General features: G+C 39.7%; 1 protein-coding gene across 5 annotated transcripts; it reads right to left on the bottom strand.

Moving 5' to 3' along the window:
• Window positions 1-141: 141 nt before the first annotated feature.
• On the bottom strand, window positions 142-24,518 carry mef2d (myocyte enhancer factor 2d). 5 transcript variants are annotated; one of them, XM_080045589.1, is made up of 12 exons: window positions 24,347-24,518; window positions 16,721-17,074; window positions 14,513-14,716; window positions 14,184-14,321; window positions 12,788-13,001; window positions 12,327-12,383; window positions 11,491-11,672; window positions 8,101-8,230; window positions 7,368-7,551; window positions 6,023-6,091; window positions 4,937-4,987; window positions 142-4,363 (listed from the first exon to the last, which is right to left on the bottom strand). In XM_080045589.1, the coding sequence occupies exons 2-12, from the start codon at window positions 16,772-16,774 to the stop codon at window positions 3,928-3,930; spliced, it is 1,719 nt and encodes a 572-aa protein (XP_079901715.1). In that variant the 5' UTR covers window positions 16,775-17,074; window positions 24,347-24,518; the 3' UTR covers window positions 142-3,927. The 5 variants fall into 5 exon arrangements, with proteins under 5 accessions (XP_079901715.1, XP_079901714.1, XP_079901716.1 ...); XM_080045588.1 differs by having other exon boundaries at window positions 12,788-13,004; XM_080045590.1 differs by lacking the exon at window positions 4,937-4,987 and having other exon boundaries at window positions 12,788-13,004.
• Between the last annotated feature and the right edge of the window lie 241 nt (window positions 24,519-24,759).

Consider the following 24,759-nt stretch of genomic DNA (forward strand, 5'->3'; position numbering starts at 1 on the left):
GTTGTTGCCATAGTCCTTGATTATGGTTTATTGGACTTTGTTGAGTCGTATTTTCAAAGCTCATTCGGACACAGCAAACGGTCAGTGCTCTGCCATTTTAGTTTGCGTGACAGTTCAGAAAGTAAACCAGACTCAAGTTAATTTCACTCAGTTTGTCTATTTAATATATAAAATACGGTAAAACATACGCAAAAAGGGTAAGGTCTCAAGGGACTTGGATACTTTGGTACAACAAACACTTTTTTTGTAAAAGCGGTATAGAATTTCAATAACATCAGTGCATACTTTGTATATGAAAATATACACAAACTGTATATCATTCTCAAAAAACAACAAAGAAATATTTTCTTTACAACAAAAACCCAAAGCAGACTAGCTCAACACAATATATTAGCTATAAATTTCATCTTTAGTATTTCATATGCTACATTATTCTGAGTTGTTTGAAAACTCATTTATGATGCATGTCCTTTATCATTACTGTACGTAACATAGGTTTCGTTGTTATCTGTATCCCATGCATTTACAATTTTTCAAAATTCATGAATTACTAATTTCAGTTGTTTCCTGTTTTTATAAATATATTCTATATCTTAATTAAATTGCAGCATTTAACTGGTATTTCCTTCATTGCATTTGCTAATACCACAATAACTGATCGTGCAATTTTCAGCAAGTTGTTTTAAAAAAGAAGGAAACCAGTACTATATGTTTATGATTAGAGAAAATAAGAGAAAAGAACAGTTGACTATCATACATAAAATAGCAATAAAATAAAGGCTCCATAATAATATCATCATAATAATAGACAATGGAACTGTCACCAGCACAAATTAATCCAAAAATAGTGAGTTTCTAAAAAACATTGTACACAAGTAACAGGGGTGCAGGTTTTCATTTCTCATATAGATTGTCATGTGACTACACTGCTAGATTGGACAGAGAACCTTTTTTGTACATGAACAAATCTGCACAAGGCAGGCAGCTGAATCGGTGTGGTGTCACATTTCAGTCAACCATCAGCGCCCACATATATTTTCCAAAGATATTTATTTGTTATTTTTTTTAATGGAAATGACTGTGGTAAAACTGGAGAATATTAGCTCTGTCCGAGGCTAGTATTGCTCATCAGTAGGAGCTCTAAAGGAATAGTTTGTCTTATGTGAAATGCGCTTTTTTGCATTGTTCATGTTAGATGAGATGATGGATACCACTAATGTTGGTGCGTTAATATGAAGGGACAGTCAGCAGCAGGTTAACTTCGTCTAGAATAAAGACTAAAATGGGAAAAGCAGTTAGCCTGTTTCTGTACAAAAACTATTCTGCTTTCACGAAATTTGGCTATATGGGAAGAACAGGAAAACCTCCTGTTATTCTGTCATGTTCACACAATATTCAATGTTGGCTAGCTTGAAGTCAAATCCTTTCCTTAGCTACTGAATTTTGCTCTTTTCGATCTTCTCATATAACTCTGTTAGAAAGCAAATATGCACGTTTACCAAAATAAAGAAATGTTCCTTTTAATGGTTTAAGAGGCAGATTTTTTCCACCACAAGTTCAACAAATTAATTGAAAATGTTTACCGAAGATGACAGATGAATGAAAACTGTACTTGAAGTCAGCATAGTATAAATCTACCCTTCACTGTAATGAGGGACGGAAAAATCACCTGATCGCGAAAAACATCAACACTTTAAGCAAAAATGTCACACAGCACTGTAAAGTTTTTTTTCCCAGACATCTGCCACAAACTAAACTACAGTGTCGTTGTTTAACGCTGGTTTCGCATTCTGCTGAGGGCTGTGCCTGACTGCACCAAACAGCATCAATTCATAACAGCCGCCTTGTCCACTTCGCCCACATTGATGTAAAAGTGTAGGATTGTTTTTACAAGATGATAAACCGTCAACACCACCAGTCCGCAATTCGAGCATCGTCTCAAGGGAGAAAAGGGTCAAGCTATAAGGGGAAACTTACTATTTTTAGGCTATAAACAACCTGTGTACAAACACACACACACCTTTGAAATCAGACAAAACAGATTTGTCCTAGAAAACATACAATTAAACAACAAACACAGCACTTGGTAGCCAGTTTCTTGACATCATTTCACTGTCTGCTTGAAGTGGAAAAGATTTAACATGATTCTGTCAAAGTATACATCAAAAAAGTGTGTTTTATCTCTTAACTACACTATAAGTGAATGGCAGTGTCCTGATGATTTAATGTCAAGGTGGTTATGGACAATTTTACTTTTGATCGTGGGTTTTAAAAATGCGTGATAGGAGAATATGATGACACCAAAACCAAGCAGGCCTCTGTGAGTGAGGGACAGAAAGTGCACACACCATCAACACTAGCATAAAATAGGATTACTGAAACGAGTATGGTCCACCAGCACTACCTAGTGTGGTGTAACCCCTGGACCATAGCTCGAAACATATCAAATTCACACTCATATATGCAAACAGATCCACTGAGAATCAACACATTGCTTGTTTTTAGGGATACCTAGCAAAGTCTATGCAAATATATTCATATGTACATACACGTCGTTGAAGCTTAAAAGCCATTTTTACTTTGTCGCCCACTGAAGCGGTAGAAATATAGAAAATGTCTTTTTCCTTTCACTTTTCCAAACACGGCAAAGAGCTAAGGAGAGCTAGAGAGCGCTAAAGAGGACATCAAAGCTTTTGTAGAAGGAGTGATTTTCATACAACGTCAGAGTTCCTACTTCTGGACAACTGACAGACCTTCAAAACAGATTTTTCTTTTTTAAATACCAACGAATAAAGAACACTTGGACTGAAAGGACCAAATACTTCCCTACCCAAAACCAACTGGTGACAAAGATTCACCAGAGGCTCAACAAACTCATACTAAGTGTTTAACTGGATGGCATCTACTCCTGGTTAATAAGTCGAGTGATGGTCTAGATTTCTGGTGCAACAATTTTCCATCCAAGTTCCAGAGATGAGGTGAGAGGACGGGAGGAGCGCCCGGGATGAGGAGAGGGCAACAGAAAATTCAAAGTCTGAAGAGCATCAACAGTTTTTAGTTATTGTTATTTACGTGACAGTGCGAGTGATGTGTGTCAGTGTCCCTTGCACTGTAAGTGAGAGGCATTTGGCATTTTTTGTGTGTGTATTTTTTCCCGTTTGAGAGGTTGATATTGGCACTCTGGCGAAGTCCTCGACTCCACAGCCGCAGAGCGCCACCTGAGGGCTGTTGGGCTGAGGTCGTAAGTGTGGCGTTGGAAAGGACGTGTCATTCACTTGAAGAGCCTGTTTGAGTCTGTATGTCCAGTGCCATATAGATGCTCAGTTCTCAAACCTGTCAAGATTAAGATTGATCCAAAAGTGCATTTTGGAAGTGACTTAATGGAAGAATGGACAAACACAATCCAAGCGACGTTGGATTTCAAAGGGCAGGAAGTGGTGAGTCTTTCATCAAGGTTGTGATGTTGATGAACCACTAATCCCATTACCGACAATGCAGCAGAGCTCAATGTGAATACATGAAGGTTATGCAGAAACCACGTGAAAGATAAATGTAAGTTTTTTTTCTCAGATAAAAAAAAAGGTCCAACACCTTATTTCTACCATAATCAATTTCTATACAAGAGTCCATTCACACAAGCCTTTAAATAACTTGCTGCCCTTCTATCCAAGGGCCTACTGGGACAAATATCCAGCTGAGCATTGAGCCATCCTCTCCTCTTTCAGAGCATGTTTTATGTTTATTTGGCAAAGCCTCTTTATTCTGGATGACACAGCTGACTTGTATAATTTTGGACAGGTGTGTGAGGATAGTGTAACATGGCAGTGGGGTGTGGGGGCAGTGAGGGTGGGTGTGTGTTAAGGGTGTTTACGTTTCACCCAAACTTTACTGTGGGTGCAAATGGTACGCCACAATCGACAAAAACTCTTATGTGACCCAGGCGTCCAATCTCATGCGCTTGATGTTTCCTCCCTCCTGCTCCTGTTCGTTGGACGCCCTGAGGAGCTCTGCCGAGGGGCTGAAGTCGGGCGGCTGTGATTGGCCGGCGGGGCCCATGCTTCCTGTAGTCCCGCCCCCACCTCCACCGGCGCCAGTGTCATCGCGATCACTGCCTTCAAAGGAGCTGGCGTTGCTGCTCACGCTGTCGGCTGGCGAGCGGCCAGTGGGAGGCTCCAGGCACAGCAGGGAGCCTGGGTACTGAGGCGGCGCACTCAGGATGGCTCCGGCCGAGGACGGGGTGTTGGAAGATGGAGGGCAAGGGGACCTGCGATCACGGCCGGGCGAGACGGGCTCAGATTTGATGCTCACGCAGGGGTTTGTGTTGACGGTCAGCATGGCTCCTTGAGGTATATGGGTCACAGGCCTGAGAACAAGGTCACAGAGGAGAGAGAGAGACACACACACACACACACACACACACACACACACACACACACACACACACACACACGCGCACACACACACACACACACACACAATGGAAGGTAAGGGACAGAACAAAGAGGAAAAAACAACACACAAATGATTAGCCGTTTGCCAAATATAATTGAGGAGCTGGAAGGTTTTTTGCCAAGACAAAAAAAAAACACATTACAAGGCACAGCACCAACAGGAAAAAGCAACACTCGATTATTCAATAATCGAATCAATTCTGAGCCTTTCAAAGCAGATGTAAACACCCCCACTGCTCCCAGAAGATCAACAGAACAGCCCAGGAAGCATGAAATGATTTGTGTGACAGGGTGGGTCGCAGTGAGAAGCTGTGATGTGAAGAAACTACGGATGACAAACGGAAAGTAATCTTGGGTTAAGAGAACATGGTGGAAACCGGAAATAGGTCTGTTTCCTGTTTGACTTCAGACAGCACCAGACATGCTTGGGGGGAGCCAGCCAAAAGCGCACAGACACACAGGAAAAAGGAAGTGTGATACAGTACCGGCCCAACCACTCATCTCTACCCAAGAGCAGGTTGGACGGAGAGCCAACACTGTGGGGAGAAAACAAAATGTTGGAGCCCAAACCAAAAGGGAAAGAGGTGGATTAGAAGGCATGTGTGGAGAAAAGTGGGAAACATTATTGCGAGCAAAGTTTCTTCAAAAATAGCAATAATGTCTTGGTATCAGAAACGCAAAGATCCTGATCTGCTGAACTTATGTTACAGCACACAATCAAATCCAGACATGAAAATCTTGTCTTCTGATCTACACACAGCATTGTGTGGCTCATTTACACACAAATTAATGTGTTCATCAGGACAATGATGCTTTCTGCAATTATTGCCTTACTACAGAGTGTCTACGGTGGCCCAAAAGGACAAAAAAGCATGCAAGAGTGGATGCAAAATCATGCACATCTTGGCAAGGCTTTTCTTGACAAGGTAAGATGCTTCCATGGCTATATTTAGTATTATTTGTATCGGTGTAGAAATAGGAAGACAGACAAAACTTAAAGGAATAGTTCATTCATCAATAGTTTGCTAATCTAAAAGCCAGGACATTATTTAACCTCTATACTGCAATAACTTCTAATAATACAAAAATGACAGTTTCGCCCCATAGCTTCAACATTAATTGAAAAAAAAAAAAAAAATATGATGGATCCATCACATAAACTCAGCTAGGAGCATGCAAAGTTTGTATCAAATACTTTTGAGAAGTTTAGTCATCAAGAATAATGAGCCCAAATGTAGTTGGACTACCCCAAATTACTATATTGTACTGTAAAATCTATAACAACTTGAATTTAGTAATGCAAAATTAAAAAAATAAAGTGCTGATGTACGCAAAGTCTTATCTTAATGAAAATCTATGTTTCTAATCTTTCAGCAAAATCAATAACCTTAATATATTGAAACGTACAAAAGTTTAAAAAGTTTATTTCAAATGCCACTTATTAGTCAATAAATTCCATGTTCGGCTGTCTTAATGGCAACATACACTACATGTTGTTTCCTTCAAATGCAAAGTGGACATCAAACCCCCCTACAGACAAGGTCATGACATTTCACACACTGGCCGTTCACCTCAGATTGGCAGCCAGACTGGACACCTGGCTACACAGCTCGCTGCTCTGTTTGTCCATGCCCCACATGCTGTGGACAAGAGGAGAGGACACACTTCAAGGATCTGGTGTTCATGTTGCCAAAAACCCACCCTGAACCCTGCGGTGTACAGCTCTCTTCGTAACGCGGCTGTCCTCTAATGTGACACAGGGGCTTCTCACTATCTGTCTTTATTAAATCTCAAAATAAAATATTGTATAAAACTGTTATTATGTATCACTATGTATATACTGTAAATAATGAATGTATCAGTTTTATATATAACGTGGTTTGCATGAGGGCAGTGAGATACAGTATAACTTAAATAACATTAACAATATCTGACTGACCTGATATGCTCACATTGTTACATGCGTTCGTGGACTGTTTTAGTCACTTGGAGGGGTGGGCTGCCATAACTTGCACACTTTAACTGAAACCAATCGGATTTGTGCAGTAACTTGCTTTAGCAATGCAGAGGTTTAGTGGAAGTCACTGGTTTAATCTTTGTTTATATGAATTATTAAACTATAAGGAGATAAAAAATGTCTTAATTTCAAAATCTCTCCTAATCGTTTAGCTTATTTAAATATTATACTTTAGCAGTAAATAAACTTCAATTTTCAACAAATATTTATCATTATGAGGATGCATTTCTGTAAATATGACATTGATAATATATCAGCCAGTTCTAGTTCATAAATAACTTTTTTTATAAGGCTATTCCATATTTTTATTTATAAAATATAAAAATAATGGCTGGTAATGGTTAATACATAATTGACTGATGCCTTATATAACAGATATAAGCAATCAGTAAGCATCACCTTTGGGTTGCCAGGTTTGAAATATATCCTGCTGGAGAGTCATTAAGGGTAAGTCATTAATCAAAGATTCTCTTCTGTAATTAGTCATCCAGTCTGCAGCTACAAATGTCACGCGAGTAATCAATAAAGGATCTTTGGGGCCTGAAACCTTCTATGCAAGATGTTTCCTGTTACTGCTGAAGTAAATCAACTCCAGGAAAACTGAATACCAGATATTCAGACTGATGTTATGAAGAGGCTGAGATGGTGAGATGCTGGTGAGAGACCAATTCACTAAAAAGGGATGTGAATTGCCTCCATATAAAAGGTATAATGGTATGAATGTCATGCAAGTAGTACAGTTTTTAGATGTTAACAGCAGATTGTTAACCAGAAATATGTCAGTCCCCACTTCCATCATCGTCATCATCATAGTCGTCCCTGACACTGATGGAGCTTTCTGGAAACTAGATTTGAAAGAAAGACGCAGCGCCGATGAGAACATAAAAAAAAAGACTTACACCAAGTTGCTGAGCGATGCAAGACTTAGTTGTTGTTGTTGCTGCTGTTGTTGTTGTTGTTGCTGTGCTTGCTGCTGCTGTTGTTGTTGCGGTTGCTGGGAAACCTGCTGTTGCCATGAGGACAAGCCACCAGGTGAAGCCAGAGCATGTAAAGCAGTGATGTCTGCACTGGTTAGCTGGTACTCTGAGAGAGACAGAGGATGGAAATGTCAAAACTAGACTAAAATTCCCATTTCCTTCATATTTTTAAATAAATAACATTAAAAAGCATACTAAGCAATATCCAGCGAATGTTTGTTTATGTTTACACTAACCGCAGCAATATTTGCCGCTCAGAGCGAGTGCCCAGGCTGGGCCGTCCCCGATACGTCGACCCACGAAGTTCTGGGCGGCTGCTGGCTCTGAGCCAGCTTTTTAGATCGCTTTAGCTGAGCCGCGGCTGTGTGTAAACACCATACTTTCTTTTTCAGTGTACACATTAGATGATATTGACAAAAAAAATAATCTTGATTTCAAACGCTAAGTATGCCTTTAAGGTGAGGCACTCTAGGTGAATAGGGTAACATTGTATAGCCTGGTGTGACCAGCCTGTTCTCTGCGAGCTTCACATTGGTTCATGCCTGCAGTGTCTAGCCTCAAATAAGATAAGCAGAATATTTTAATAGTCACTTGATGCCGTCTCCCTCGACTAAAAAGTCTGTTTTGGCTCCCAGATCTCCCGTGTGTAGCTCACCTGTGTTGTATGCTGAGGTCATGGCAGAAAAGGGCAGCCCCTGTGCCAGAAGGCTCGGTGTGGCCACAGAGACCACCGGTGTGGTGAGGGTTTGAGCCACCTGTGCGCCTGCTGCCAGCCGCTGGGCGTTCTGCCACAAAGACACACCAAGATGTTAGTCACCGCACACACAGGGAAACCAACTGTTTCATGTGAGCCTCAAGCTGAAGGAATTATTTCAATAATGTAAATTCTGACATGCTGGTAATGACAATGTGGCTCGATTCATAATGATGAACTGAGTTCAGTAAATCTCAAAGTCACGTTGATTTACTATCAGGGGCTTCTTGATGACATGCTTTAAACACAGGTTCCATGTTGTTGAGTGTGCAATAAACAGACAAATTACATTAAAGGCAATTCATTTAACTGTCACTTATAATTATGAGTTAATGTGTTTTTTTTTAAAGTACCTTTTCAGTCTTTATTAGACAGCGACAATACAGAGATGAAAGAATATTTTAATGTGTCATATTGTGAAAGTTTTTTTTCTTTTACTTTTATTACTCTACAACTTGCAGAATAATTTCACACTAAATGCACAAATTTCTTACTGACTGACTGATTGATTAATCGATTAATCATTTCAGCTCTAATACATCTACTACACAGTGTACATACAGTACACTCTGTATTCAATATATTACTCTGAGTTACAACATTTTAGAATAAATTTGTAGTCTTAAGAAATTAAATCCTTCGTCGGCCATGAAAAAGTTTATCAGCACATGTTTGGACCCACCCAGATATTGTTTGATTTCTAACTGAAGGTGCAGCTCATCTCATGTTTCTCCAGCGGATGTCACTAAAGGCCTTACAGTATTTGGTTTGGATGCACTCCAGGACGCTTAGCCTTATTTTAATGTTTCAATAATTCATTTTTAGAGAAGGTGAACAGGGTACAGACCTGCTGCTAGCGCGGTGTTTGTACATCAAGTCAGACATATACAAAATATTCAGTGTTTCTCCAGACACGCTGATGGATCTGTGAAACTGCCACCATGAGATTTTATTATTATGTTCATGCGCTGAAAGACACATCTGTGAAGAAGCACAGCACTCCTGAGCCTGGTTCAGATGAATTATAAGATAGATGCAGGCAAACCCAGGTCCTTTGTAAGAGAGAGAGAAAAATACAAGGTCTACACACAAAAAGCAAGAGATGCAATAATACTGGTTTGGAATTACTCTTCTGAATTGTGGAACGTTGTGAATGCGCATCATCCTGAGAGGAAAACTGTGTTATGACTGTAGCGCTGAATTTACAGAGAGAGAGAGAGAGAGAGAGAAAGAGAGAGAGAGAGAGAGCAGAGAGAGAGAGAGCACAGAGAGGGACCAGATTCAATTAACTGCCTTTGTGAAGAAGTAGGGAGGGGCAGCAGGGCTAGGGTGATGAAAATGAATCACTATCCTCTGGAAAATGAGATTCTTGCCCATAAACTAGAAATTAAATTGTAAAAGAGGGACTGACAATCATCGGCAGCAGAGAGCAGCAGCCATCATCCCTCTCTTTGAGTGAATGGCTTTGGCTTTTTCCGACCAAAAAAATATTTGTAATTTTTTTCTTATTTAGGGGAATCTAAATCTATTACCAAAATAGTTGTGAAATCTATCTCTAATCGATTTGCTTTTCAAAATAAAAGTGTGTTCTGCAAATACTACTACTGATAAATTGCCTTTAAGGTAACACCACTTTATAAGTTTGTTTTTAAATATCTCTAATTGACGACTTTGGTGGAAGGTGAAAATGAGAGTGTGAGTCAGTTAACAGGGATCATGCTCCGCGGCGCTTCGCACCACAATGCCAAGTGAAAAGACACCCATGCTTTAAGTGGCATCATACCATGACGTCAATGGGCCTGGTTGAAAAACTGACAGGATCATTTAAGTACAATTCTGCTAAAGCACAGATCAATGTGTTGGGTTTTCCTAGATTATCACTGAGAAGGACATGATCATAACACTGTAAAAATGTTTTAACAACACAAACATGAGCACTGAACCACATGCAGTCAGGCGGGAACCACAAGCTGAATCCCAAGAGATGTCTTCATGTCAGTGGAGCAAAACAATGAGAAACGCCTGTACAGTACTGTAACCATGCTAACAATGTGCGGACAGTTGATGTCCGTCGACTCATGCGAGTGTCTGATGTTTGGGGGGGAAAATCACCTCGTTTACCAATTCCAGCTCATCCTCTGTCTGCAAAGGGTGGTAACAGAGAGAGTTACAACTCCGAGTCATATATCAAGTAATTAAAAAAATACATAAAAAAATGAATAACTGAACTAATTAATTTAGTTTGCATACTAATTTTTTAATATTACTGGTTTGTTTAGAAAAGTTACCTGTAACATAAATCAATGTAGGCTCATTGTTAGAGTTAAGCACCTGAAATGACAGAAGGTCCGATCACTCTGCCTGCCTTCAGTCGTCCAAATTAAATAGCTGAAAAAACTATCTAACCACACGGCCCATTTCGTAGCCGTTCTTTAACTTTTGACCATGTCAAAAGAATCTTCCACAATTAAAGTAAAGTTATCATAGACTCTTTACTTGCGGTTGGAAAATATGCCGACAAGATCATGAGATGACAAAAACAAGAATTCAATTGATCCATATAAAGCACGAAAATACTGCATGTTTAAATTGCCCAGCAATATTGACATGTGTAGATGTGCTATTCTATGACACATGGGCATACTCCATCTGCTGTAGAAGATTGTGTGGCATGAACAGAACAGCTGCTAAATGGATCTTTAGGTGACACTGTTATGTCAACAATTTTTTCTGAGGCCAAGAAAGACTATGAGCATACACTGTCAAACGTGACTATAAGCCAACGTTGGTGCATGTTTACTTGAAAAGGTTATGAGAAATTTCCTGAGTAATGTCGGTGGGAGGTAACTGGTTCATCCAAGCCTTCATCAACTTTGCCAGAGTAAATAGGGAGATGTTGAACAGTGAGTGGAGAACTCAAATCTATGCTCCTAGGAAGTACCGAAAACACAGAAAAATAAATGGCAACCAGCCTCTAACAAACTTTTTATCTGCAAACTAATTATCGTATTTCATTTGATACTTGAATATAAATTCCCAGTGTTTTTGTATAGTTTCCCATCTCATTCATTGGCCAATAAAGGCATGCGTTTCTGAGATCAAATTAAAATAATTTCCATCCCCTGATGTCCCTCAACAAGTCTTCTGGGTTTCAGGTGTCTTGGTTTTGGATTCTCACTAAGGATAATCTTAATTCTTATCTCAAGTTTGTTAACAGAAGTATAAATTAAAATTTTTGAACGTTAACTAAAAAGGAACCGAAATGGACACGTTGGGCTTGGTGAAGCTCACCATCTGCATGAGGCTCTTTCCGCCCTGTGAGGTGATGACTCGGAGGTCTGGTTTGCGGCTGTTGACCATCTGGGGGCTCGGAGGTGGGGGTGGAGATTTGGCCGGAACTACTTTCCCCAGACTGTTGCCGTTGGATACGGTGAGGAGGCCTGGGGAGGCCCTGGCGCTGGTGTATCCATTAGCTGCGGGGTGACAGAGGTGCGAGTGGACAGAAATCAATAGGAGAAAATCAAACAGGTGAATGCAGTCAGTGGGGTATGGATGCAGTGTGCACTCAAATCTTGTTAAATTAATCCAAAGATGTATTTTTCTTAGTCCTTTTATTCTGAGACACTTCATTTTAAGAGATGTCAGCGTTGACAGAATAAAGCTGTTAACGGCTAAAAACATTTGAACGTGATGTCAAAACAAATGTATTCCTTCTAATAAAATCATTTGCATATTTTAATTGAAATGTCAACATTTCTTCAAATAATAAACAGCCTTTTGAAACCAAAAGGCTTAAAAAAGGTATTTCATTTTTGAGTACACAAAATGTTTTCCCCCATGCTAACACTGAGAAAAATAGATGGACCATAATGTGGCCTATAAAGCAGACTACATGTGTAATAGGAAGTGCTGGAATCCCATGCACGTCTGCTGCTGTTACTGGTGGCATCCCCTGATCCCTCCAAGGCACAATCACAGATGGTGCAGAGGAGGAGGAGAGAGGAGGAATCTTGGAAAGGATTTCAGATAAATACTCTTATACAGACCAGATACCAGAGGAACTTGGCGTTGGAAAAAACAACAACGAAGCAAAACTCCATATCAAACACAGTAGTAGGCCTACTTACGAACTGGACTTGGGCATCCTCCATTTGAATTATTCAGTTCCCCTCCGAGAAGAGCACCTTTTGAAAAAAAGACGAAATAGATATAAAGGGTGTGAATTGAGGAAGGAGTGCAGCAAAAGTCCCACACTGCAAATGAGTCCAGTGCAGAGGAATGTGCATTGCTGGTGATCTCAGTAGTACATGTAATGATAAGGAACTACATATAATATCAACTGTAGGTATATAAAAGAATAACAACTGATAACAGTGGATTTAAACATTTGAATGTCATCATTGTGGAGAATATAAACAAAGAGCAGAGGTTTTACATAAATACATTATTTCAGGGTCAAATTTTTTCAAATGTCAAATTCAGAACAAAAGTTACTTCATGTGGGAGATATCTCTTAAAAAACAGGAGGAGGCTGGTCAGTGGTTTTATAGTCTGCTATTAATTACTCAATTGATTATCACTTGCTCACCTGCACTGGCTGGTCGCTGTGGCAACCCAGGAGACACCGTATTTCTCTGAAGAGTCGGTTGCTGTGGTGACAGCAGGTGGGTATCCGTGAGCGACGACGATGTTACATAGGAGGTAGTTACCAGTGCGTTGCCGGGGTTGCTAAATTGCAGTGCACTTTGATTGGATGACTGGACTGTAACTGGCATGGAGAACGTCTGGGACTGGGCTGTCGACTGCTGCAAAGAGAGAAATTAGAGAAGTTAGTGTTCATCGAACAACAAAGCTCCCCACCCTCTCTGTGCAACATCAAAGTAAAAGACCAAATAAATGTTTGGTTTTCATATACTTTAGAGTTTTACGTGACCCTCTTGTTCTCTATATTTAATTGAAGTTGGCTCTTGAGATAAAGTGCAGCAATGGTTTAATGCCACTGGAGCAGTTTGCTTTAAGTGTGAGATACAGGTGAGTATTAGGGGTGTGAACGTTGACAAAAATGTCTTAACGGTTACACGGCTGCAATTTTTTCATTTACACGTTTAACCGTTTAATATTGGGTGGGGGAGGCGACGTCATTAATTTTATTTTTTTGACGATGCTTTTGGAGTGACAGTGTGCAGGGACAGGCAGACAGAAAGACAGAGAGAGGCAGATAGGGATTTATTTCATAATTTTGCTTTTTGACTTCAAAGTGATCATAACTAGCCTAGTGATCATCTGTCTTTAGACTGACTCCCAGTTAGGGCCGTTGTCGCTCACTAGCTGACCAGCTGTTGGAGACGGATATGAAAACGAAAGTGAAACTGAAGGTGGAGCAGTTAAATAGTTAAATGAATAAATATTGTAACCAAACACAATAATGTGTTGTGTTATCTGCTTTAGTAGCCTACAGTAGCTCACGTCGCTCCCCACTCCTGGAAATAAAATGAAGTCATTTTCCAAACTTAAAAAAAAATAGAAAAATTTTCATTTATCGATTTTTCCTGAACGGTTATCATTTACTAACCGGTTATACGTGTACACGTGCACACTCCTAATGAGTATCATCAGCATACAGTAGTAAAATAAAATCAGTTGAGGCTGAAACAAAACGCTATGGGTCAAGTGTATTAATCAAGTTATAATATCTTTAAAATATAAAGCATTCCCTTTCCTGATATCTCCTTTTTACAATCTAAGTTTCTGGTCTTCTGCAAATGACCCAGTTAAAACAAAGCATGAAACAACAAATCAGAGGAACTTCACACCAGTAGCCGTTTCCTGTAGGCACTCGAGCCAAACAGAATAACAGACACATGTTTCACCAACAAGTCTACTGTCAGGAGAGAAGCAGGCAAAACAGTAATTACAATGAACTATTAATTAATTGTATGAAATGTATGCACATTAGGTAACCAATTACGGGTTAAAGGACTTACTCCATAGCGTTTGAAGAGAACATCCAGGTCTTCTGTGGTTTTACGGTACTTGTCTTCATTTAAGGGACTTTGGTCGATGGAGTCTTCACCGTCCGGTTCTGGACTGTCACAACCGTTGAAGCCTTTCTTTCTCAAAGTCTATCACAGATCAAATAAAAGGAGATGAAACGTGTAAAGTTGTGTTAAATCGATCCCTATCTGAGTCCTTGATAAATAAACGAGAAAACACAGGAACAAAATTTTTTAAGATAAGCTAAAATGTTAAAGCAAAATGAACAGTCAATCCCAGCTAACTCACATTGTGATTTTAATTATTGTGATGGGTTTACCTCGATAATGTCTGCATTGGTTCGGCTCTCGTGAGGCTCGTTGTACTCTGTGTATTTGAGCAGGACCTTGTCCATGTCTGTACTGGCGTACTGGAACAGCTTGTTTGCATGGTTGAAGATGATCAGGGCGATCTCACAGTCGCACAATACACTCAGCTCGTAGGCTTTCTTCATCAAGCCAAACTTTCGCTTTGTGAAAGTCACCTGAGAGAAAACATCAGAGGAGGTTGGGGGGGTGGGCATGTTAGAGAACATATAATTGTTGGTTAATTGGACTTAAATAATTTGTGAAGGCTGACAATTTGGACTGTCTGCCCTGTCTTAAAAATGTAGGTATGGAACTTGATTTTTTATCTTGTTCTGATGTTTCTCCACTCTCCAGTCTCTCAAGTTTCTCTCTAACACACTGCTATTGGGATAAATATTACACAAGAAAGAATGCTGTATATTTGCCTTCTCATATGTCTTATTTGATCCACACAAAGACTTGCAAATCAAAATAAGATTCACATTTCAGGAGAAGAAATTGATGACCAGTGAATAATATTTCAGGGGCCTAAAAATTAACCAAATATATGAAGTCAGATATCTGGCAGATACATTGGGTAACACATCCATCAAATAATAAACAAGTAGTATTTTTTGCTCTCCAGCTGCCAGAAAAAACACTAAAACAAAGTTGAGTCGAAATTCAGGATAATAAAGAAGAATCCTTGTTTTTGTGGACCTTAAATGACTCATAACTATTGGCAATAATAGCCTCAAACGATGTCTCGATGGCACAATAAAAATAAGTTAATATTGAAAGGCAATACATAATTTTTTTTTTTTTTTTTTTACAGATGGGAACAAGTTGAGATGTTTTGAGTAACATAACCATGTTTCAGAGACACTACAGACGTAACAAAATGCTGCCACAAGTTCTTCTAAATGTCTTATTTTGCAAAAATTTAACTGATGATTTAAATTGGAGTAGGTTAAATTTTTACATTACAAACGGCTCCAGGATCTCTCTGCAGCGATTATGGTCAGAGCTGTGAGGAGATGGACTCAAAACTAAAGAAATAAAAAATCTTGGTGGTTCCCAAAAAGAGTGATAACAGCAGGAAAAAATCCCCAATAAGTTATTTTTTATGACTAACTCATTTGAGAAAACAAGAAAGACCTGTTAGGGGAGGAGACCAAGAGCCAATCTGAAGGAGCTTAAGAGGGGTGATGAGGATCTATCTACAAGAATAACAATCAATGCATCATTTAAAAACAAATCTGTGCTGCTTACCCTGATAGCCAAAAGAAATTAAAATACATAACAGTCTGATTCAATATTGAACAAAAAAACATGAAACAATAATTGAACTGATAGAAAGCACGTTGTTTGGCAGAAATCCCTCATCTCATGATCCAACCAACATCATCCTTACTGTGAAGTGTGTTGGCAGCTTCATGCAGTGAGGACTGGTGAGGAGAAAGAAAACAGCTAATGGGGCTGAAAAAGGCAAATTCCTGAGGACAGCCTGCTTTAGAGTACGTCAGGCCTTTCACTGTAGCAAATGTGTATATCTGAATGGGACAATAATACAAGCATAAAGCCAAATCAACAATAGAGCAGCAGCTTCACAATGAGCACAACCTGTGAATGAACTCAAAACCATTTATAATCCGCCAGCTTGCCTTTAGCTTGGTAAAGAAAGATAAAACCTCAGCAACAAAAATCACATTTCATGTCAGTAAACTGCACACATAAATATATTATTTTGACGTTCAGTTTGTTCGAATCAGAGCCTTTTCATGATAATAAAGTGTATTTAAAAAATCAATTTAATTTAATTTTTTCCTTTATTTAACCTCGAAAGATCAATTGAGGAGTGACCCTCTTTTTAAATTTGAATCATTACAGTGCCTAAACTGTACAAGATCTCTTTATATATTGTATTAATTCATCAAACACTAGACAAATTAAATATAAATTAAATAAGCTGATGAATAAATAGACCAGATTTCAATTCTAGTGTGACCAACTTGTTAGTATTGTGCCAGAAGGTATTAAGGTTGAATGCCCTATTAACGGTAATATTTTTAATATTTTTTTTGAGCTGATAAACCAGAAAAATAAACATCAGAATAAGCAATTGTAAAAATCTTTGTTAGTCGCATCCATAATAACCGGCCACCAAAAAGATTAAATGATGAAAGCTTATTAAGACTCACCTGCTTGTTCCTTTCATCAGTGATCCGTTGGATCTGAATCTTTTTTCTACCCATGATGCTTTGCAGTTGAGAAGACAAAACGTTGTAGTCAGTCAAGTAGAGAAGCGCCTCTTACAAGGGGAGGGAGAAAGTGCAGCCTACGCAAAAACACTCAGACACAGCCATGCATCTGAGGACACACACACACACACATTTTCTGCCCAGGTGTGGTGAGGCAACGTCGTCCGGCGGCGAGAGTGAAGAGTTGACGCTGGAGAGATGTGTGAAATGGAGGAGGATTGGAGGGAACTCAGTTCATCGTCTGACACAAACTTCCCTGCAGCTGCTGTGGTGACGGGGGACGTCGCTCCTCTCCTAAATGAGACAAGAGATACCAAACGACGGAAAGGTCACTCAAACATCCAACATCAAACATGTGCATCATCAACACAAGACTAGATGTGTAAGAGGAACAAATTGATCATATGTTTCACCACCTATCGCTGCAATTACAGCTGCAAATCTATTTGGGGTATGTCTCCACCAGCTTTGCCCATCTACAGACTGACATTTTTGCCCATTCTTCTTTAAAAAATAGCTTGAGCTTCAGATTTAGCATCAGATTGGATGGAGAGCGTCTGTGAACAGCAATTTTCAAGTCTTTCCAGAGGCTTGTTGTCCCTCTGGAAGGTGAACCTCCACCCAAGTGTCAAGTCTTTTGCAGACTGTAACAGGTTTTCTGTCCTGTATTTGGCTCCATCTATCTTCCCATCAACTCTAAACAGCTTCCCTCTTCCCTGCTGAAGAAAAGCATCCCCATAGCATGATGCTGCCATCACCATGTTTCACGGTGAGGATGGTGTGTATAGGATGATGTGCAGTGTTAGTTTCCGCCACACATTGCATTTTGCATTCAGGCCAAAAACTTCAAGTTTGGTCTCATCTGAATATGCTGTGTCCCCCGCATGGCTTGTGACAAGTGTTGGAGGAAGGTGCTCTGGTCAGATGAGACCAAAATTTAAGTTTTTGGCCTTAACGCAAAGTGCAATGTGTGGCAGAAAACTAACACTGCACATCACCCAGAACACACCATCCCCACTGTGAAACATGGTGGTGGCAGCATCATGCTGTTGGGGTCCTGTTCTTCAGCAGGGATAGGGAAGCTGGTCAGAGTTGATGGGAAGAAGGATGGAGCCAAATACAGGGCAGAAAAACCTGTTAGAGTCGGCAAAAGACTTGAGACTGGGGTGGAGGTTCACCTTCCAGAAGGTTAAATACCCTAAACATACAGCCAGATCTACTATGGAATGGTTCAAATCAAAGTATAGTCATGTGTTAGAATGGCCCAGTCAAAGTCCAGACCTCAATACAATTGAGAATATCTGGAAAGACGTGAAAATAGCTGTTGACAGATGCTCTCCATCCAATCTGATGCTGAATCTGAAGCTTGAGCTATTTTGAAAAGAAGAATGGGCAAAAATATCAGTCTCTAGATGGGCAAAGCTAGCGGAGACATACCCCAATAGACTTGCAGCTGTTATTGCAGCGATAGGTGGTTCTACAACGTATTGACTCAGGGGGGCTGAATACTTATGCACGCCACACTTTTCAGTTTTTTATTTCTAAAAAAAATCCATATTTCATTTTCATTCCACTTCACAATGATGCACCACTGTGTGTTGGTCTATCACATGAAATCCCAATAAAATAAATGTACGTGTGTAGTTTTAATGTGACAAAATGTGGAAAATTCCAAGGGGTATGAATACTTTTGCAAGCCACTGTATACTATATGCTAAAAATGTGTGAGTCATCAGAACGTAAAAGAAAACAGTCAACATGTTTTCCCAAACACATGATGCTTCGGCCCCTTGAGGGCCATTCAGTCACAACACCGTATCGATCAATGAGCAGCTTTACATAAAAAGGATGTCAGTGAAATGGACTCGGTATGGGCAGTTTAAGACGTTATAAGGAAATCTCAAATGATTTATTCAAAAAAATGGTGAAGTACAGGCTGTTCTGCATTGGTTCTGCTCCTTAATTACAGTTTAACCCAAACATCAGATCAGATTTTTCAGAGCATTTTTATCTACACAGAAAATGGTGAGAAACGATAAGGGATTCACACATTTTTTAGTGGCTGTACTGTAGTTTGACAGTCATCTTTGCATGCTATTCTTTAAACTGTCACCGCTTTGAAATCCTCCTTGACGTGAACGTCTGAGAGTATTGAATAAAAGGAATAAACATAATTAACAAATGATGCATTAGAAAGCCTTGAGATGCTGGTCACTCTATTGGTAATGTGACCCACCAATACCTTGGCTGTTGGAGTCAAACTATGAAATGTTTCCAAAGTTTTGTTCCTGCATGTATTACTGCAAGTATAACAGGCATTTGCTTTAGATTATTATGTATCCTGATTTAATATTAAGGAGCATTGTATTGCAACAATAATGGATATAAATATTAAGAAATTAATGATTGGGTTATAGTGACTTAATCTTCACGATGAATCCAAATGTTATATTTACAGCTGCTTTAAACATGTCTACAGCTGTGATTTAAGTTTAAAGAAGGGCTGCGCAGTTCATCATATAATAATCACAAATCTAGCTTCAATAATTAATTAAACTTGGTCAGCTGTGATGCTGATGCTTTGCATTTAAGGTGGCTGCTCTGGTGCTTTAAATCAAGCGCTTCCCGGAGCTGAAAGGAATTTAGTATCAACAGAAAATAAATGGCAATTTATTTTATAATTGATTAAACATTTCATTAATTTTTCAAGCAAAAAACTGTGTGAACTTCCTGCTTTTCTCTGTAATATATTAGCTCTGGCACATTATGATGTGCATTTTCCACGATCAACTGACATTTTATTGACAAAATGATTAAATCCATTATATAACTGTCAGTTGAATTAATGATGCAAATAACGGTTAGTTTCATCACTATTCTCATATTAATTGTGTGACCAATCTTCACCAACATCTGGAATCATTTAATTTGATTTCTTGCTTTTTCTTGTTCTTGTTTTGTATCCGTGTATTCTATATCCTTCATCAATAAGAGGAATATGAACTAGTTTAGTGGGAAACCAGACCTGTGGAAGTGACGATGTGATTATGACTGAACATGGACCACGAAGGTGAATCTTCCAGGGTTCACAGCCGTAGTGAAAACCTGGCAATTTAACACCTGAATAATGCAGATCAAAGAGACAACAAACTTTTTTTTTTTGCATCATTCCACATTTACAACTTCAACTTTAACTGCCAACCTATTAAAGGTGATACATTGTCTCCCCTGAAAAAGAAACATTGACCTTCCAACACATATACTCAGCCCTGTGGCAATAGATTTCCCCTTTAGCCTTGATTCCCCATGTCCATGCCTCCTGTGGGATTGCTGTCCGGGTCAGGCGGAAAAAATTAAAACGCCAGTGGTGTGCACATAGGCCCAGCACACATTACATTTCAACACTTCAGACAGAGCAGGATTGAAACGATTCCCAGACTAACTCAATTACAAAAACCATCAAAGCTTTGTTTCCATTCAACTATATAACACGGTGCACTGTGTTTCACACTGATGAGTAATACTGTCGGACAACGCGCTTACGCTGCGCATACTTGTTGGCAGTTGACATGACATCTCCAATTAGCCAAAGTGAGATGTCAATCAAAAGGGTTAGGATGTAGTGGAGTTATATAAACTTAACATTTTTCAGTTTACAGTTATATAAAATGAGAGAAAAGCTGAAATCTGTCACATTTAAGGAACTGGAACCAGGGAATCTTAAGCATTTTGTTTGATAAATGATTGATCATCAAAATAAGTTGATACATTTTTGATTAAACGTTAAAGGAATAATAATTATTTAAATTTTTTAGCTTTTTGCCTCACTCTCCGGGTCAAGAAAAGGCGACAGAAACCATCCCTATAACTGAGCCTGCATTTTTGATGAATTAATGGGAAATGGTCGCTTCTTTCAGGTTAGCTTAGCTCAAACGCTGGTAGTCAAGGGTAGCGTTAGCCTGCCTCTGGTGACAGTCAGAAGACAAACTTTACAACATCACTGAACGCTCTTATGTGCTTGTTGTGACTTGTGTATGAGCCTTGTTATGTTGCGCTCTATATTCTTACACGTTTTGTCATTTTAGAATCGAATACTTACTGGAAGGAGACCAGGAACTGCCTGTGACGGCTCTCATAAAAGACACGGCATTGAAGTTGGTTTGAAGTTGGTAGAAGAAACGACATGGCTGATGAACGTCTGTCGAATATCCAACTTCAAACTAACTTCCGAATAGTGCTTTGGCAGGGTATGGGGCAACTGGTCCTAGTGTGTGAGCGCGCCCTAAATATAAACATGTTGATTGGGACTCCCAACTTGGGAGTAACAGCTGTAGAAGGACCAATTTATTGGCTAATGTTTACATAATCATCATGTCTGAAAAGTTACTAAGAGTCACCAAATGCTGTATGGTGTTTATACAGCAGTTTTTTTGTTAAGGTCTCCATTATCAAACAACATTATGTACAGACTAACAATTCATTTGGATAGCTTGCAAAACTAACACAAAATACCAAAGAAAGAATAATGATGTGATTTGTGCTGTGCCTAGATGGAGTTTTTCATACATAATATCCCAGCACAGTGCCAGACACCATAATAGATTGTTCATTAAATGTAACTGTAAGGCACCGACTCTAAACAATTACCACAACAGGACATGTAGAAATGTCCTACTGCGCCAGGGAAAAATTATTAAAAACTGGTCTTGCCAACATACTCTACTAACTTTGCCACTGTCAAGCAACAATATTATATTTGAGGCTGCTGTCTAGCCTCCCTCTCTCCCTGCCTGCCCTCTGCATGGCGGCCCCCTCATTACTGTAATTGACACGTTCATCCCTCCTCGTCCCCCTTAAGGCGCTGATGGCTCAATTAGGAGCTGGCCCCGGGACTGATTGGACGCCAAGATAATGAGGTCGCCGCTTGGCTAAAACTGCGCCCAGCGTCCAGCCAAACAAAAGCTCGCTCTGTGACATTCGGGAGAGCCAAAGAAGACAGTTTATGAGTCAATCTAAAAACACATTGCGAAAATCTAGACAGGAGTGTATAAGGGTCGAAAATGAATGACTTTTGGCTGGACCAGGTTTACCTCATTATCTTAAAATGAGCAGAAATTTGGTCATGCTCGTGAAAAGTGAGCCACACATATTTGAATCATCCAAGTGATGGTTATTCAACCCCTTGAATATTCTTCTGATGGGAAACGCAATCAAGCTCATGGTAGGCATCTGTCTGTTTTGGAAAAGTGTAATTAGTGGCCGTGACCTTTAGCGGATTATGCACTAGCCAATGAAATGTGGCAAAGCCCTGAGATAAATGGTCCGAGCCTCAAACGAGACGTGCAGTGGGGTTAGCCCATCTTTTGCTCTCGGACAAGGGGTTACGGACGGCCTCAGTTGCTGATTTAAAGGTGGACGGCATTAATTTGCACTGAAGTAGTCTTGTGACTTTGCAACAACCTTACACCATCAATAAATTATGATAAAGTAATATATCTGTGTCGCCTACAACAAGCAGTCCACATTATTTGAGATGTAACTAGCTAGCTATTATTTTTCCTTATCAATTAACATGCTGCCTATTTTTGCAAAGATTTGAAAAGAAATTTGGAAAAAAATATAAAATCTTCAAATTCCTTTTTTTGTATTCGACCATCAGTCCAAACTCTCACACACATACTAATTAGAAGGATCAAGAGTTTTTCTGTTTCCTTTCAGTTACATGGATCAATTTCATAATGTTAAATGTTTTGTCCATGCTGTACACTCCTTATAATATGTTTTCTGCTATGTGATACATCTGCCCAAATAGCTCCATCTAAGGTATGGGAATTTGCGGGTTGACTGAATTCAAAACCTGAATGCAGTCTTAAGGAACTGCTGCTGTAAATCATCAGTAGGTTAAATTCAGTTCATCTTGGCAAACACTCCCAGATTTGACAGCTCAAAGTCCTACCCATAGGAACTGCAAGTTTCAACAATGCTGTTATTCTAAGCATTTCATTTAACACTTCTGTTGATGACAGAAATTTTTTCATGGCAGCCAATATGTTGACCCTGCTAGCAGAGAAACTTCAGATCCAAATAATGAGGGGACATTTCGGCAAATGGTACACTTCCTTTTGAATCATACCACTTTTCTTAAAGCGACCTTCTCAAATGTAATTTACTTAATGCAATCTGTCCAAGAAGATACTTGTGAAGACACTTATCCCAGTTTGAGTCGACTTTCCTTCTTGACTTATTCATTAATTTTGTTAAACTGTTTTCCCCCAATGATACCTAAATTGACGATTTTGCCGTCTGAGTTTATTATTTTGCCAGAATTTTTGGCAAAATGGCACAACATGTTTTCAGCTTTTGCTTAGGGAGTTCATATTTTTATTTTGTGGTTGACTAACTTTCATTAAAAAGAAATACAAAGGCCTATATGGACTAGGCAACTGCTCATATCGCCTAATGGTTAAGGCCTGATCTGTGCAAAACTGATTGGTGAAATGTGTCATCTATGCTCTTGAGAGCAACATCTGTATCCCTACAGATGTTGGTAAGAATCCATCTGCAGGGGTTGGCACACGGTGGTGGTGGTATCACTCTGTCAAACTGGCCTACTTCTAGTACAACAGTATCTACACTGGGATGGCACAGAAAATCATGGCTGCGGACTTCCAGTGCACCAGCTAGCCACTTCATCCAAACATTTATCAGCATCTTAGTTTGACTGAATCTCGGCTTTGTTGAGGGGTACAGTAAATAGGGCCATGCAAAACAAGTTTGCCTGTGAAAAGCATCTGGCATTAGTATTTTTGTGCAATATAGAAGATACTCCAACACCAAAATCTCACAGACACACAAACACACACAAAGTTAAATCAATGCAGCAAAGAGATGATCATTTTTGATATCTTGAAAAAGATGCTGCACGAACAGCTTAGAAACAATAGGCCTCTGTTATGGGCAGTTAGCCTGTTTTCTCCTTAATCTTATTCAACTACGGTACTAACCATGCTAGATGTGGTATGTGGAGGAACGCACGAGGTTAAAAAGATATTTCGTTCAAGAGAAAGTGGGAGCAGGACTGGTAGCTGTATCCTCCAATCACTATGACAGATGGGGGGATCTGGAAGACTGAGTAGGCCCGCAGATGGCACACAGGTACCCTGCTGCTGGATCTAATTTGACAGGTTCGGCATCAAAATCGTGTGTCGTGATTTATTTTTTATTATTTTTAACCAAACAGGCCCTTAACAGACACCAACGCTGGGTTTGACTTATAGAGATAAGGACAAGCGACTATAAACAGGCCATTTCACAATGTTCAAGTTACGAGTCCACCGACAGCCATTACCTTCCTTACACTCTCCATATGCGGGGAGCTCGCACGCACTACTTTTAAAATCAAATTACGCACGTTTTGCATTTAAACTCAATGGCATTCCTTTGATTAATAAATCAGCAGTGTTAAGCTACTCGTTACTTTGCTTTATTTAAATAATAAAGCGAGCAGGTCCTTGCTCCTGTGTGAAGGAAAAAAGACGCAGGAAGGAAATGTATCACTCCACTTACCCTGAAATATTGCTGATAAAAAAAACGAAAATAGGCCTGCCGCCACGAGCTCCAGAAGCAACCCGGCGTCACCGAAGGGGTATTATTTCATTACGCTGAAGCAACGTCTTTATTTACATGAAATTCGCGGCATTTTATTCCATTTAATGTTGAAGTAACTATACTGTCCACCCCAGACGATACAGTGAACCCAGCGTACGATCGACGTCATTGACATTAACCAGTGACTGACGCATCGGGGATCCAATAGGGAGGCGGCGTGTGGGCCTCTTGTCCAATCAGAGCGCGGTTTCACCGAAGTAGGCTGGTCCGCGAGAGAGGACATGACGGAGGTGACGGCCATGTTCTGCAATAGTGTTTGTATCCCTCCGCTTCAGTATTTACCTTTTGCATGATTTTGCATGTGGGGAAAA

Source organism: Ammodytes marinus (assembly GCF_949987685.1).
Source record: "Ammodytes marinus genome assembly, chromosome: 17".
NCBI classification, from domain to species: Eukaryota; Metazoa; Chordata; class Actinopteri; order Uranoscopiformes; family Ammodytidae; genus Ammodytes; species Ammodytes marinus.

What these genes read in the sequence shown, in the direction of transcription:
- mef2d (XM_080045588.1), bottom strand. Translation starts at nt 16,774, where the DNA reads ATGGGTAGAAAAAAGATTCAGATCCAACGGATCACTGATGAAAGGAAC. An exon ending in GCATCGCTCAGCAACTTGGT is followed by an intron (nt 6,092 to 7,367) that starts GTAAGTCTTTTT and finishes TCTTGTCCACAG; the next exon opens with CATGTGGGGCATGGACAAAC. An exon ending in AGTCTGGCTGCCAATCTGAG is followed by an intron (nt 4,988 to 6,022) that starts GTGAACGGCCAG and finishes TTCTCCCCACAG; the next exon opens with TGTTGGCTCTCCGTCCAACC.